General features: G+C 39.4%; 1 protein-coding gene across 3 annotated transcripts in view; it reads right to left on the bottom strand.

The window, feature by feature from the left end:
• The window catches only part of NAV2 (neuron navigator 2), a 355390-nt gene that overhangs the window by 252138 nt on the left and 86317 nt on the right, over positions 1 to 16935 (bottom strand). For all 3 annotated transcript variants that reach the window (XM_007658581.3, XM_001505596.5, XM_029059807.2), the window contains exon 2: positions 6364 to 6481. In XM_007658581.3, coding sequence (XP_007656771.1) covers positions 6364 to 6481 — 118 coding nt within the window. The remainder of the gene's footprint in view (positions 1 to 6363; positions 6482 to 16935) is intronic.

Below are 16935 nucleotides of genomic sequence, written 5' to 3'. Positions count from 1 at the left end.
ATCCACCGGGATTATGCCTTCATTTGTTTAAAAAATAGCAATGTGTCAAAAAAAAGAAAAAAGTAAGGTGTTTTTAGTGTGTCTACTATGCATTGATATAACATGCAGAATGTACAGAAGATATATTCTCCTGAAGGGTGCAGAACACTATTGCATTTCCTGTCTCATTTGTTCTGATGCTGTCCTGGAGAGACAGAGGTAGATATCATTAGCCTCATTTTACAAGAGCTGAAACTGAAACTCAGAGAGGTTAAGTCACTTGTCCAAGGTTATCCAGTGAGTCAGTGGTTCAGTTAGGATTAGAATTGGAAGTCCCCCAGGAAAGTGAATGCCTTAGATAATTGGGCACTGGTGTAAAATAAAAAGCTCAGGTTGAGCATATCCACTTTCAGCTAAAGAAAATGGATTGCTTTAGCACATTGGTGCAAGTTGTTGAGCCACATTCATTATGACAGGAGGCAACAATTTCATGATTCCTTATGCCAGCTTTGTAAATAAATAGCAAAAATGTTAGCCTGTCATAGCAATTATTTCCAGCCCCCTTCTTCTTTCTTCCAGTAGAGATGCCCACCTACACAGATAAATGAATAAAATGATTTTTCATTGGTAGTTGACAAAGGCTCTCACTAAGCAAATAATTACTTGTAAGAGTCCTGAAAAACAATTTACAAGAAGATATTTTCATCATCCTACACCCACAACTGGCAAATTACCAAAGGAGATAGATTGTCTAAAAGAAAATTCATTATTCGCTTTAACTATGTGTCCCATCAACTGCCATCTAGAGGCTTGGGGGTCTTTGACAAGTGTATTTGTTTGATGGCCCTGACACAAAAGTTGGATTTCCAGTATTTTAGCTATTGGCATGTTCTTACTTACAATAAATGGAATGGAACTTAGAACCTCACATGACAGGTTTAGTTAGTTTTAGGTTTAAATACAGAGGTAGTATTCCAGTGCTGCTGGGGTGAGAATTCACTCTTTTTAACTGACTCTAAAGAATTGACAGAGGCAAATTTCCCCAGTCAGTGACGAGGTAACCTTTGCAGTTGAGTGCATCTCCACTGTTTTCTCCACCACCAAGTTCCCAAAATACATCTTGATGCAGCTGCCCGCCTTCCAACTGTAAATATAGTTGTGCATTCCCGACACAAAGAGGAAACCCTCAGCAAATGACATTCCTATAGCACACAAGAAATTATGGTAGGAATGAGGGTAAATGAACTTGGGCACTCATGTCCCTGGTACAGAATAAACATGGCTTTCAGTTCTGAAGGGATCTCTCTAGGTGCACTGTAATTAAGTAAATCCTGGAGTCAGACAATATAGAACTGATCAGGTTGACTTTGGTCGAGTGCTTATCACATTAAAAAGAGAATCTAATCACAGTGCAGATACTCTTGACTCTCATTTCAAAATGCCACAAGGTCTTAACTTCAGATAAATTTAACAGCAACAGACATGGTTTTCTGGTCTACTGTTTGTCTGAATGACAGAATTTTACACTTTTAAAATGAACTAAAGGTAAATACATTAGTTGCATTTCTGTAGGGAATGCCAACAAATCAGCGGAGTTGACGTAACTTGAAGCCACTAACTTTAAAAGTTAGTTGGTGATAAATTTCATGATAAATCAAAAATTCAACAGAACAACAGAACTGTAAAAGAATTGTTAAAATGACATAAAAATAGCTCCTACTAGAAAGTAGGGAGCACTTGGTACGTTCTTTGGGAATGAATTATCTAACTAGCAAGAGACACCAGCCATGGGGTTGGGGGGTCTGATAGAGTTAACACAAGGTAAACTAACAGGATTTCTGGCCTGAAAAAGATGAGAAAGGTGGAATTAAAATGGACTCTTTTCTACATTCAGACAATGATTTACTTGTTGAAAAGGAGAAAAAAAAATTCATTTGCTAGCACCTCTGCCTGAGTACCTCAATGGCATCCAAGTACCAGAAATAGTTGATGAGAAAATGAGAACAGCTGACTTGTCCCAAGATCAAGCTCAAGCATGACAATCCCCTTCTGGAGAACTTAAAAGCATTTTATATTTCATGAATTCTCTGGATGGCCTCAAAAGGCAGAGAGAAAAGGAGGTTAAAGACCCAATATCGAAAAAAGGCAGAGACCTCTGATTTATCTGGAGATTTTGAGAAAGCCCAGACAAACAACAGGGTAGTTTAATCTCAATTCAGAAAGTAACATCAGGTGGTGGAGAGAGCATGGGCCTGGGAGTCAGAAAGTCATTCTAAACTCAGCTCTACCACTTGTCTGCTTGTGACCTTACTGTGTGACCTTCACTTCTCTGTGCCTCAGTTCCCTATAGGTAAAATGGAATTGAGACTGTGAGCCAATTGTAGGACAAGGACTGTGTCCAACCCGATTTGCTTGTATCCACCCCAGTGCTCAATACAGTACCTGGTACACAGTAAGAATTTAACAAATACCACTATTACTTTTTCTCTACTGTCTGTCTAGATACACACACACACACACACAATACAAGCAGAGAGAGGGAGTGCTGTCTCCATGTCTTGATTCATTCTATTTATCCTGGCTGGGTAAACCTAGCTCATAATTCACAGTGATAGCACTAAAATGGGCTGCAGGGAGTAGCTGTCTTCAGGCTACTCCTGATTTCAGAAGATAATTTCCCTAATAAGAAACATACAGAAAAGGAGGATTCTTGCCTGCATCCCAAATAAAAGGGCTTGTTACAATAACAGTGTAGGTGCCTGAGGAAATAGTTCTTGGTGGAAGCAGGAGTAGAACCCTTTTTTTCCCCCTAAATGGTATTTGTTAAGCACTTACTGTGTGCTAGACACTGTACCAAGCACTTGGGTAATTACAAACTAATCAGGTTGGACACAGTCCATGTTCCACAGGGGGCTCACAGTCTTAATGCCTGTCTTACAGATGAAATACCTGAGGCAAAGAAAAGTTAAGTGACTTGCTCAAGGTCACACAGCAATCAATTGTTAGAGCCAGGATTAGAAGGAAGGTCTTTCTGACTCCCAAGCCCATTTCTATCCACTAGGCCATGCTGCTTCCTTGGTCTCTAGCGCTTGATATCCCAATTCTTATGGTAAGATCTCACACTCTACTCCTTTGAAAGCTCGAAGGCCTTCACAGCACTGAAGTCTGCAGACTTCTAGTTCCAGGACTTTGTGAATTCACACTTACATCTCAAGACCTGTCCTGAGATCCGGTTTAAACTTGTTCTGCAGCTGAGCAGAAGGCAGGATTTAGAAAACAAGCTATTTTCAGGAAAACTCCTTACCATGTTATTCTGAAGAGCAATCAGTCTTATAACTTGGAAATACGAAATCTAAATGAAAGTGTTTTGTGCAGGAGAGCATGGAAAGAGAAAGCCAGCACTTTAGGGGAATCAATCTATCAGTCATATTTATTGAGTGCTTACTATGTGCAGAGCACTGTGCCTAGGGGAACAAAATATATCAGATTTAGCAGACATGTTCCCTGTCCTCAAAAAGCTTGCAGTGCAAAGGAACAGCAAGATACTTCCCCTGCCCACCCAGGGGAAACACTGAGACTGAAATTAAAAAATCTCTTTATTGTCTCTTTTGGAACCCATTGGACAAAACACTGAAGAACACATTTAGCTTGCAAGAGCAATTCTTTGAATTAAATTCATTTTTCCATCCTTAATTACTATTTTACAGAGCTCAAGACTAGGATCTTACCAGATGTCAGATCCAAGAATATGAGGAGAATGAGAATGGACAGACCTAATATCTTTTTTTCTCCTCACCATTTTTGCCCTATTACAGATTTGCTAATGACACTACTACTAATAATAATGGTAATAATAATGGTATTTAAGGGTTTACTCTGGGCCAAGCACTGTTCTAAGCGCCACTTATTAAGTACTTACTATGTGCCAAACACTCTTCTAATTTCAGCTAAGCACACTAATTAGGAAATATTTTTGTCTCCTAGAAGTCAGTTTTTATGGGTGGCTTTCACTTTGAATTAGGTGTCGTGACCTGGCTAATCAGTCTGATTATCATCATCGTCACCACCACAACCAAATCTAAGTTTTTGCAGCATCCTGTTATGACTTTCTTGGCAAACCCTACTCCTGTGTAGCATCATCCTTATGCTGTGGTTACTTCTGCAATAAATGTTTTTATGTGTGAAACTGTGTGCAAAGTGCTATTCTCCTGGCCACCTAATTGTTTGCTGCACCTGCTGTCTCAGTGGGAGCATGACAGTCAGGAAAGAGACAGTACTGATGGCTGTGTAAATCTCTATCACTACAATCAATTCCCACATGCAAGTTCTTGGTCCTGAAGTCCTGTGACTGGCCAAGGCTTATTATCTATTGTTGACAGTGAGAGACTCCAAGTAATGAATCAGTCATATTTATTGAGCATTTACTGTGTGCAGAGCACTGTATTAAGCGTTTGGGAGAGTACAATATAACAGAAACATTCCATGCTCACAATAAGCTTACAATCTGGAGGGAAATTAATACAAATTATAGATATGTACATAATCAGTAACTAAGTACTGGGAAAAAACAAGGCAGGTGAAAAAGGGGAAGAAAGAAAACACAAAAATGAAGAAAAAGAAAAATCAATAAACTATCCAGCTAAGATTCAGAAGTGAGCTTTGCATCACATGGCCCCAATCAACATTACCCAATTAAAGAATGCAGGTGAAAGGCGGTGCTTCAGCAGTGAAACAATAGCTGTATATTAATCTGAAATCAAGGATTTAGGGTGAAGTAAACGTGACAGCCCAGTAGAAGATAGATAAATAAGGTACAGAACCCTTTACCAGTTTTGGTTTGGATTTGACATTCAATAATATTTGCCTTGGGCATAAAAATGATCCAGTTATCAACCCCAACGCAATCTCCTGGATGTGGGAGACCTGCGACTGCTCAATAACCTGACAGATGTTGCTACTTCATTCCTTACCCAAACTACTGCTTGCTAGGAAAAATAAAAATCCACAAATTCCCTGCCTGATTCAATAGTTGTCTGTTCATCAGCTCTATTTATGCTGCTTCTGAAAGGATCATGTTGCATATTCTGCTTACTGCTAGTCCACAAGAAAGACAAAGCAAACTTTCAATCCATAAAACCAAATGGCTTGGCCCAGTGAAAAGAGCATGGACATGGAAATTGGGAGTTTGGGTACTAATCCTTACCCCACCACAGGTCTTCTGTGGTTATTTGGGCAAATCACTTTCCACCTCAGTTTCCGCATCTGCGCTAAGGGAATTAAATACCTGTTCTCCTTCCCTGCTTAGACTGTGAACCCCATGTGTCCAATCTTTTTATCTTGTACCTACCCCAGTGCTCAATACTTTGCAGTATTATTATTATTATATTAGATTATTATTATACTAAAAGTTTGGATGAGTTGATTTGCTGATGAAAACATGTGGTGAAGAAAGAGTATCACGCTACTTTCACAAGCAACTTTTAACCAAACCAGGCTTCTTAGCAGTGATGAAAATATCAAATTGGAGGGAATTTCAAAGACAACCCCAATCCAACCTTGGCCAGGTCCTTAACTCTTCCTGAGCTGCCCACATATATAGTCTTATTGGTAGTTAGGTTGAATCATTCCTTTTCCTCTTCCCTCAGAATTTGTATGAAGAACAGCTCTCAATCCAATTCCTCTCAACAGAACACCCAATTCTTTGTTGGTCTGAATCTTCCTTGTGACACGGATGGGGAAGTATCACAAACCAAGAGAGTCCCTCAAGGACTAACATGAAGGCTGAAGAAAAATTATACTAATCTTGATAAGTCTTTCTGTATGATTAAGGGTCCCCATGCCCTCAAATTATTAATGCTTATTCATAGAATATTAAATGTTAATAGCTTCCACTCTAAAAATTTGGCTTTCCCCCATTAAGTATATCCCTCCCTTTTGCTATCTGTGATACTCGATTTCTCAGATACAATTCTAGAGATAGCAGAGTAAGTCCTGCACCCTGCCATTTTGGTGAAATATTTCCAGTCCAATCTGCAGAGAGTAACAAACTGAGGGAAAACAGAGAACCAGGGAGACTGTGGGAGACGATAAAGAAGAAAGTCTATCGCTTTATCACCACCTGTTTACTTGAGCTGTCTATTCAATTGAGCTATTCAAGCTGATATTTCTGTGTCAGGATCTCTTATTGAGAAAATCAAATATTTTTCCAGTGTCCTTAATAAATCTAAATAAATGTGAATACATGATAGAAATGTTGATTAGTCTTTGAAAGTGTAAATGCCCCACCGCCCTTCTCCCTCCTCCTCTTTCCATCTTTATCAAAGGCAGAAATTTTTATTATTTAGCTCCGTTAGGCAAAAACTCAAAACAAAAACAGGAACTTACCTACAACTTGGATTATCTCTGCCAATAAAACGCCATCGGTTACATCTTGCTGCAGATCCTTGATTAAGTGCTTATGGCCAGATTTTGCTAGGTAGTGATTGGCCCAGTCTGTATAAATCTGTGGAAAAAAAATGTTCAATTTTAGGGACCGGATCAAGCTCAATATTGAAATTTCATGACTTGGTTTATCCAAAGCAGCCTCTCGGATTTACAAAGCTGGAAGAGAGTCTTGCTTTTGGAGCTGTCTGAAACAAGTTTGCACCATTGAAATTCAAGGCATTGTACAGATGAAGTATTCAACTTACTATAGTTTGGCTTTATTCTATTGAGAGATCTGACATCAGAGCTTGGGGAAAACTAAAGGAAGCTTCAAAAACTCAGTAAGGCCTGAATGGAGTAGCAGACTTGGAACTAAGCACCCTGTACCAGGGTCGTTTGCAGAAACAGGACTTTTACTTTTCACATTAAGTATTTCTCCTCTTTCATATCTTTTCTCCTTGTGGAGAAATTACCACAGGAAGGGCCCCATTTATAGAGTATTTCAGAAAGAAGACATTTACCGAGTAGACTCGATTTTGAAAATGCAGAGTCCCTTCAAAGGAGTCAAGTGCTAACAAATGAAGTCAACACCTGTTTCTTTGATTAGGTTTGACTGAGTTTAATCACCTACAGACTCACAACTGCTGTGACAAAGAAAATGAATCAGGGAAAATAAAAGCCACATAGAAACTGTTGATTCTTGCTTCAGAAACTCCCAAACACCACATCCCAAAATAAAGCATTCATATGCAAATCACAGTTGAAAGGGATAAGTTCCTTCACTGATAGGATCATGAAATCTTACACCCTTGGGAAATGCATTAGTCCTCTTGCTCTCTCACATGGGATCATCAACAATAATAGAAAATTATCAAAGAATTTCTGTCCACGATCCCTCTGGTGTTTCCTTATAGGAAATATATATATATATATCATATATACATGAAAGTCTTTCTCCTGGGATTGCATGGAAGACATTCACTATAAGCTCTCAAAAGCAAAGAAACATGATCCCACTGATCCTAAATGAGCCTTAAATTTTTAGTTCACACTTCAACAAAGTCCCCAAAGAACAATGGTGTGTCATACACCGTGGCTGCCAATTCTAACATCAATTCTTTTACTTTGTTGCAACTCTTCCTCACAAAAATCCAGCAGCATCAGGGGTTCTATCTAGTCAGTGCAGTTCAACACACTGCTTCATTACAAGAGAAAATCCAAAATCAACTCTAATATATATTTACCTACCACAGTATAACCAGAAAGGAACTCCAAGTGACTTTGTTCTTCTCTGAGGAAATGCTCACTGAGAAATCTGTAACATTCTATAACTCCCTGCTAGTTACCTCAATTGCTAATATGAACTGTAACAGAGAAAATTAAAGGACAATCTTATTGGTGGGGATGGTGCTTGCTGACCCTTTGACCCGACCCATTGCTTCCTCCTCTTTCATTCCTCCATGATTATTTTTCTCTTGCAATAAAACAAACAGTTCTTTTAATGTTATATTTCAATACCCTGAAGGACCGAGATGATGTTAATAATTATAGTTGGCCCCAGAATTCAACGGTGGAAATGTTTCACAGCCTTCCCTCATTTGTCCTCCACTTCCACCTTTACACTCTATATTTTCAATAGCTTTGTGATTCCCTATTCTCCTCATTTTATGGAGGACCCGAAAAACAAGGTTGCAAAACAAATATTACGTGCTGGGGCATAGAAATGGGTATTTGCAGTTAGAAAAACTGAAAGAAGTGACGACCCCCCCCACCTTTCAAATGCTTAAGGAATAAAACTGACTCAAAACAGCTCTGTATTTTAACCATGTAAACAGGAGAAAAAGGAAGGCTATTGCTACGAGGAACATCTGTTGCTGTTATGAGTGGTTAAGCTTGAATTGAACAACCAAGAGGACTTTTATATGAGAAGTGAAATGGATAATGCAAATGCAGAGATCTTGTTTCTCTGCACATTATTACCATGAGAAGCAATCAGTTCTAATCAGCTAGATACAGTATGTTTTCTAATGCTTCATCCATTTAACATTAAAAAACCCAACAATTCCAGGATGCTGTTTATTTCTATATAGATTGGTAGCAGTGTTGCTTTGTGGAAAGAACATGCAACTGATAATCAGGAGATCCAGGCTCTAATTATGGTTCTGCCATACGCTTCCCTCAATGACCTTAGGCAAGTCACAACTTCGTGCCTCAGTTTCCACATCTGTAAAATAGGGTTTAAATACCTGTTCTCCCTTTTTCTAAGGCACACAGACTGCATCTAATTTGTTCACCTTGTTTCTCTCTAGCCCTTCGCACGGTTGTTGACAAGCAGTAAATATAATTATTATTGGCTAAATTGTATCTAGCAATTGCTGGTGAGGTACTGAAATTATATTTTGTGTGTTAATAACTTTTTCCTCTTAAACCATTAGATAATTTTCACAAGGTATGTTTAAAAAAATTCATAAGTTTACACATTCACTCAATCATTTATTCATCCATTCATTGGCATTTGTTGAATACCTGTAAACTCTTTGTGGGTAGGGAATGTGTTTACCAACTCTTATATCATACTCTGCCAAGCACTGAGTAAATACTCAAAAATACAACTAATTGATATTATGGGGAAAAAGCACTGCATTTAAAGTGTTGGTGAAAAATACAATAAAATATAAATGAATATGACATACTCCCTGGCCTGTAGGTAGCTCACCATAGAAAAAGGGGGCTGGATGGTTGAGTACGGACATATATTATGTATTTTTTTTTAGATATAATAAAGAAAGCCCATATTTTGCGAACCACAGGAGTTTAGGGGAAGGTGGAAAAGAATGTGATAACAGGAGGAGGACTAGTAATCCCACTTTGTTTGACTCCTACTGCGGTGCAGGATAGGCCATGGCTGATGACCAGTTTGTAATAATAATAATAATGGTACTTGTTAAGCACTTAATATGTGCCAAAGACTATTCTAAGCACTGTGGTAGATGCAAGATAATCAGGTTGTACACAGTCTTAATCCCCATTTTATAGATGAGGTAACCGGGGGCCAGAGAAGTTAAGTGATTTGCCCAAGGTCACACAGCAGACAGCTGGAGGAGCCAGATTTAGAATCCAGGACCTTCTGACTCCCAGGCCCATGCTCTATCCACTAAGCCACACTTCTCTTTTCTCCTCAATCCTATTTATTTAGCACTTACTGTGTGCACAGCACTGTACTAATTGCTTGGGAAAGTACAATGCAACAATAAACAGTGAAATTCCCTGCCCACAACAAGCTTACAGTCTAGATTGGTGGAGACAGACATCAATACATATGAACAAAATTACAGATACGAACATAAGTGCTGTGGGGCTGGGGCTGGAGATGGTGGGTGGGGAGAAGAGAAAAGAGGAGTCTATCTTCGGTCCCATTCCCTAATGGAAGTTTGGAACCTACATATTCTAGACTAATCTCTCACTTATTTGTCTGGACCTACCTTGCACCCCGAACAAACATACACTGCCTATATCTAAGAAACTCTTTCTACTATTGTACATCAAGCTGACTGCCTATTTGGGTAAAACAAACTTACTGAACTTCCAAATTTGAAAGAAGAAGAGAAAGAAACACAAAACTGTAAAGACACAAAGATGACAAGTCATTTTTCTGCATCTTTTTTTTTCTCCTTACTAAAGAAATGGGATATCCTCTACTGAACACACCATTTTACAGTTAAGGAAACTGAGGCACAGAGAAGTCAAGTGACTTGACTGCTGTATGACCTTGGGTAAGTCACTTAACTTCTCTTTGCTTCAGTTGTGTCATTGGTAAAATGGTGATTAAGGCTGTGAACCTCATTTGGGACATGGACTCCATCCAAACTGATTAGTTTGCAACCCATTTAGCGCTTAGTGCTTAGCACATATTAAGCACTTAAGAAATACCATTAAGAAAAGTATAGGCAAAGAGGAATTTATTTACAGAATTTAGTTGCAGAAAGAAAGTTGTAAAATTATATTCTCTATTGAGACCAGAGTTCCCAAAGAGAGTAACAGTAACTGCACTCTACTTTCTCCCAAGAGTTTAAAGCACCTTTGAGACATCTCATTTGATCATCCCCATTTTAATTTATAAGGAATAATCTACTTTCATAACCATTTTAATGAGGCATGGCAGGCAGGATCTCCTTTTGCAATTGGAGAAATAGGTCAGAAAGAGTGGGAGCCAGAGCAATGACGTAGAGCACATCAATTTATTAACATGTATTTTTATTATTTATTCAAATCTATAACAATACCAAGTGCTTTGAGGAGCATCCAGAATTCAGAGAAGGTAGAAGGAATTAATTTTCACTCCTTTGCTGAGTCTCCCTGAGAATCACCAAGGTCACCATTTACTTTTCAACAAACTACATATTCTGTATTCAATGCTGGCAGAATCTATTTGATTAATAATGGAAACCTTCCAGAACATCTTCAAAATTTCCTTTTGGCAGTCTTGTAATTTGGCATAGTAGTTGTGTTTATTAATGTTTATGAATCTCTTCTGAATGCAAAGAGGCATAAAACCTGTGAGCTGGTTTCATTCTCCCTCTCTCTGAACTTCAGATATCCATATGCATACTAATACACAAACTAATATACCCTCCCAAGCACATTTTTGTTCATATTACCCACACACAAAACTGAGAAGCAGCATTGCCTAGTGGAAAGAAAATGGAGCCTGGGACTCAGAGAACTTGAGTTCTAATCTCCGTTCTGCCACTTGACTCCTATGTGATCTTGGACAAGACATTTAACTTATCTGTGCTTCAGTTACCACAACTGTAAAATGGGGATTAAATCCCCCTTCCTCAAAGTTAGACTGTAAACCTTATGGGGACAAGGATGGTGTCCACCTGATAACTTGTATATATATAATTATAATAATACATTATTATTATTATTATTATATATAATAATAATAATGATAATGTTGGTATTTGTTAAGCACTTATTACATGCCAAGCACTTTTCTAAGCGCTGGGGTAGATACAAGGTAATCAGGTTGTCCCAGTGGGGCTCAGAGTCTTCATCCCCATTTTACAGATGAGGTAACTTAGGCGCAGAGAAGTTAAGTGACTTGCCCAAGGTCACACTGCTGACAAGTGGCAAAGTCGGGATCAGAACCCATGACCTCTGACTCCCAAACCTGTGTTCTTTCCATTAAGCCATGCTGCTTATATTTATATATACCCGGTGCTTAGAACACTGCTTGACACACATTAAGCACTTAACAAATATTTAAAACAAAAACAAACAAAAAAACCCCTCTATGAATGAGGTTTGTAGTCCCTCCAGTTGAAAATCTACTGGCTTCTCCTGGCTTTCACTTCAAAACTAGAAGATGATGAGTTCTGATTTTATTCCTCAGAAGGGTTTACGGGTTCCCCAATCAGACATCTAAATAAGCCACAATGTAACTTATTTGAGATGTAAACATTCAGCAGGTGCTTTTGCTATTTTCCAATGTCATTGATACAGTTCGTAAACACCATTGTGTACTACTAAAGCAGTTTCCTCATTTTAATTAAAAAAACTCACAAGCAATATAACAATAAACTACTGTTGTGGGACAGGACCCTTCTTACTCCAAAATAAGGTGCAAAAAATGCCTGTTTAATTTTTTTTTTCAGTTCCTGAAGTCTGAATGGGAGTTGTGACTGGTCAATATTTACCTTGGAAATAGGCAGTGTTGCAGAACGCGACCAAGGCGTTTTGTAGGAGACACTCAAGGATTTGAATGGGATTGTTCCACCAGCCACACAAGCATGACACTGTCTATCAAGAATTGGGGATGAGCTGGAGGGTTCAGCTAGACAGCAATTTCATAAACTTTTCTCTAAGAAAAAATCATCCATGGTGCAAAACCTGATGGGAAAATATTGGTGATTATTCAAGACTCTCCATACAGTGCCTCCCTCAAGAGTCAGAGTCATTCTTTGGTCTCTTTCAGGGATGGACCATCAAAAAGGCTAAAGAACTGATCCCTCCTTCCTTATATCAGAGGTTGATGAGACCCCTGAAGGGTCACCCTTATGAACAATAAGCATTATGGAGCATTGCCAAGATGGACCTTGAGAAGCAGCTTGGCTCAGTGGAAAGAGCCTGGGCTTGGGAGTCAGAGGTTGTGAATTCTAAGCCCAGCTCTGCCACCTGTCAGCTATGTGACTTTGGGCAAGTTACTCAACTTCTCTGTGCTTCAGTTACATCATCTGTAAAATGGAGATTAAGACTATGAGTCCCATGTGGGACAACCTGATTACACTGTATCCCCCCAGTGCTTAGAACAGTGCTTGGCACATAGTAAGCACTTAACAAATATCATTATTATTTATTATTTATTAAACATCAATCAGTGGTATTCATTGAGTGCTGTGTTCAGAGACTGAGCACTTAGGATAATACAACAGAGTTGGTAGACACATTCCCTGCCCATGAGGAGCTTATGGTCCGAAAGATGAAGACTTCAACAGCTTTTCCCAGATGTTCCATCCACTGGGCTGATTTCAGCAACTGGGAGAACACAAGAACACAAGACAACAGCATTGGTAGACACAGTCCCTACCAATAAGGGGCTTACTCTACAATGGGAAACAGACAGCAAAATATATTACAGATAGGGGAAATAGAATGTAAGAATATATACTTAAGTGTTGTGGGGCTAGTGTAGCAAAGTGCTTAGCATAGTGTAGTGTGTAGAGCACAGGCCTGGGAGTCAAAAGGTTATGAGTTCTAATCCTGGATCCAACACTTGTATGCTGTGTGACGTTGGGAAAGTCACTTCACTTCTCTGTGCCTGTTACCTCATCTGTAAAATGGGGATTCAGATTGTGATCCCCACATAGAAAAGGGGCTCTGTCCAATCTGATTTGCTTGTACCCACACCAGGGCTTACTACAGTGCCTGGCATATAGTAACAAATACCACAGTTATTATTATTACTATTATTACAAGGCCGACTGCATAGTCAAAGCAGAAGGAAGGGCAGAAAACTTGTGAGCTGAAATAAAGGACCTACTCAGGAAAGGCCTTCTAGAAGAGATATGATTTTAAGAGGATTTGAAGTTGGGGAGAATGGTGGACTCTCAGGCCTCAGGGAGAATACGTTTGAGGCTATAGCTCCCCCAGAAAACCAAGAGCATTTACAACAGAAAACCGAAGATATGGGTGCCTATCTAAATTATCAATCCTTGACGGGGAGTGGCCATGAATCTTCTGACACTTATAATGGAGGTCTCAGGAAAGCTTTCCTTGACTGGGTAGAATCCCAAGATCTGAGGGTAGATGTGGGTTCAAGAAAGGAGAGGAAAACAAGGGGCATGAAAAACTGAAGAATTAAAAGATAAAAGATTCGCTTCCCACTTCCACCTGAAAGACCAACTGAGTTCATAGCCTGCAAGGACTTCAGGTAAAACAGCCCAAGAGAGGAAAGCAGAGGTGTGGAGCCTGGGTGATACTGAGGTATCTGTTTTAGATGAAATAAGTTGTATTGCTGCTGATTTTACAGCAAATTCTATCTATATCTCATATCTCAGAGAGAAGTTTACTCTTTCCTCTCCACATCAAGTAGAAAATCCTGTGGCTTCAGATGCTCCATCTGCTCTCTCTCTGTTTATCACTCCCTTCTCTAACTATACTTCAGCTCACGCTCCTTGTTTCCCTCAAGCTTATCCTCTCACTGTGCCTTGCTCTTAACTCTCCTACCTGTGACTCCTTGCTAATGCCCTTAATCTTGCCTGGAATTCCCTCCCACTTCAAATGAGCAGTACCTCAGCTCTTTCCATTTTCAAAGTCCTTACATCTCTTCCACAAGGTGTTTTCCAATTACTTTTTCTTCTCACCAGATCATATCCTCCCCATTATTATTGCCTCACTTCTGGGCCACCTGTGCATGTAAACACAATCACTCATAGCACTCTGAACATATCAACTTACTTATTTTACTACTTAATCACATATTCATCCACATATCCATCTTCTCCTTTTCCTTTTCTTCATCTGTAATTATTTTGTGTTTGTCTCACCCACTAGATTCTGAGATCCTTAAGGGCAGGGATTTGACTATTTTATGATTCCAAGCACTTAGTACAGTCTCTGCATATAATGAGTGCTCAATAAACATATTGATTGACTGATTCTCAGAGCAGGGCATTTCCAGGTTGTCGATGTGAATATTTCAAAGCCCTTTCAGAGGCCAGAGGCTGAAGTTCAAAGTAGTAAGGGATTTTGTTACTCCAGAAAGTAAAATTGATCAAAAATAGAATTGTTGGAAGGATTTATGGCCTGCTTGGAAGTGAAAGACACTAAAAGTAGGCAAATCAAAGCAATAGGACTGAGTAGAAACCAAGCTGGTCAAAAGAAAATGTCCTAAGGGCCTCTGGATCTCAAAAGAAGCCAGAAGAATGAAATCAAACAACAGACTTTCCACCACTGCCTCTCTGGAGGCAAAGATTAGCTTTTATGACATTTATAAGATACAAGTGGAAATAACCAGTCTTTGCCAAGGTGGAATGGACATAGTACTTTTTCTCCTGCTCTCTCACTGCTCTTCTATTTTCCCTTCTTTTCTTCCAGAAATTTTCTTCTTTTCAATAATAATAATAATAATGTTGGTATTTGTTAAGCCCTTACTATGTGCCGAGCACTGTTCTAAGCGCTGGGGTAGACACAGGGGAATCACGTTGTCCTACGTGGGGCTCACAGTCTTAATCCCCATTTTACAGATGAGGTCACTGAGGCACCGAGAAGTGAAGTGACTTGCCCAAAGTCACACAGCTGACAAGTGGCCGAGCCAGGATTCGAACCCATGACCTCTGACTCCAAAGCCCGTGCTCTTTCCACTGAGCCATGCTGCTTCTCTATTCTCATCCCCTCTCATGCTTTCCTCCTTTCTCCTTATTACCTCAACTCTTGTTCTCTCTCTCTTTTTCTTGTTTTCTGTTTCTCTATTTCCCTCTCTCAGTTCCTTCACTCCTTTTCCTCCATCCCCTCTGTTCTTCTTGCCTCTATTTTTCCCTTCTCGTCTCCGTTTTATTCTTTTCAATCTATTTTGCTTTCTCCTGCTTCTCATCCCTCTCCTCTTCTGTTCATTTTATTGCATTGTAGACTGGCACCACATGATCTTGTTACCCTGTACCCACCTCTCTCTGCTCTCGAATTCAAACTCTTGCTGATTCAATCTTTCTTTTCAGGAAGTAGGGGAGGAAGCCATGGTTTCTAGAGGGAGTAGGTGTCTTCTCCCATGGGCCATGATAGCAGTTGGTTGTGAGGGCACTCACTATGCCACCCAGGGAACTCAGTCAGCAGATAGGAAAGTGACAACTCCTTCTGCAGGAGACCAAGAGATTTCCAGTTGCAGAAATTGAAACTGTGCAATTATTTACTATAACTCTAGGTGCCTAATACCAGAAGCTCTCTTCTACATTCTCTTCTCACAATTGCTCCCAGGGAAGCAAAGTGATAGAAAGCCATTTAAAATTTCTCAAGAGTTCTCCCTCATTCTGTTCATTAATTACTAACTAATCAGACATTTACTGCTCATAAGATTTCCTTCACAGTGATTTTAGGACTCAAACTCTCATGAGCATGACTCAGACATTACAGTCACAGCTGAACACTATCTTTTTGACAGCGTGTACCATAATTAGAACTGAACAAGGACTTGTCATTATTGGCTAACAGGACTGGTCACACAAATGAACCCCTCAGCCATGAGCTTTACAATGCTATGACTGTGTTAAGGCTAGCCCACAGGGCAAGAGGACAGCAGAAGTCACAACAATTCTAAATTAGATACAAGTCAATGACTTTCACTATAATAGGAATATCATTATTCGTTATCCATATAGAGGGCAACTCATCACACATTCCCCATGTTACATCTCAAATGCTGACCAGTACAGGCATCATTTTGTAAAGATTAAAGGTACACAAAGTTCACAGAGTCAGAGGGTATAGTGTGGGAATGTTTATTCTCTGGCAGAATAGATGGCTTGTATAATTATTATTTCTGTTTAAAACTACAAATTCATTGCACTTTGCACTAGGAGTGGAAGAATTCTATCTAAAGGTCTCCAAACCCTTCAGCTAAAGATAAGCATTAGAACAAACATTTATTTAACATTATCACTGGAGGGGTCCACTCTATTTTAGCAGAAATCTAGTAAGACCTTGAAGGGAGTCTGCTGGACCCTATGTGGGAAATTTGATATGAACAGTTTTGTTTTTTGTTTTTTTTAATAAATCAATTCCTAGCAGTGACTGAATCAGTGTGACTTCAATTGGGTCAACTTTTCCTAATAAGTCATGTTCTTAACCATGATAAAAAATGTTTTGTTGAGGCCTAGATCATATTCTGCACTGAGAAAACCTGGTTTCCATCTTAAATTCCACTCTTCGGGCCTTTGAGTGAACACAGCCTAAATGGCATACTCTGGAGTTTCTTCAAATGAATCTCATGAGATGGTCTCAGTGAATGCCTTCTCACCTGTTGCCAGGTATCAAACC

The sequence above is a fragment of the Ornithorhynchus anatinus genome, chromosome 3, assembly GCF_004115215.2.
Source record: "Ornithorhynchus anatinus isolate Pmale09 chromosome 3, mOrnAna1.pri.v4, whole genome shotgun sequence".
Taxonomy (NCBI): domain Eukaryota; kingdom Metazoa; phylum Chordata; class Mammalia; order Monotremata; family Ornithorhynchidae; genus Ornithorhynchus; species Ornithorhynchus anatinus.
Note: the sequence above shows the minus strand (reverse complement) of the source record. Positions and strands in the feature narration are given on the sequence as shown.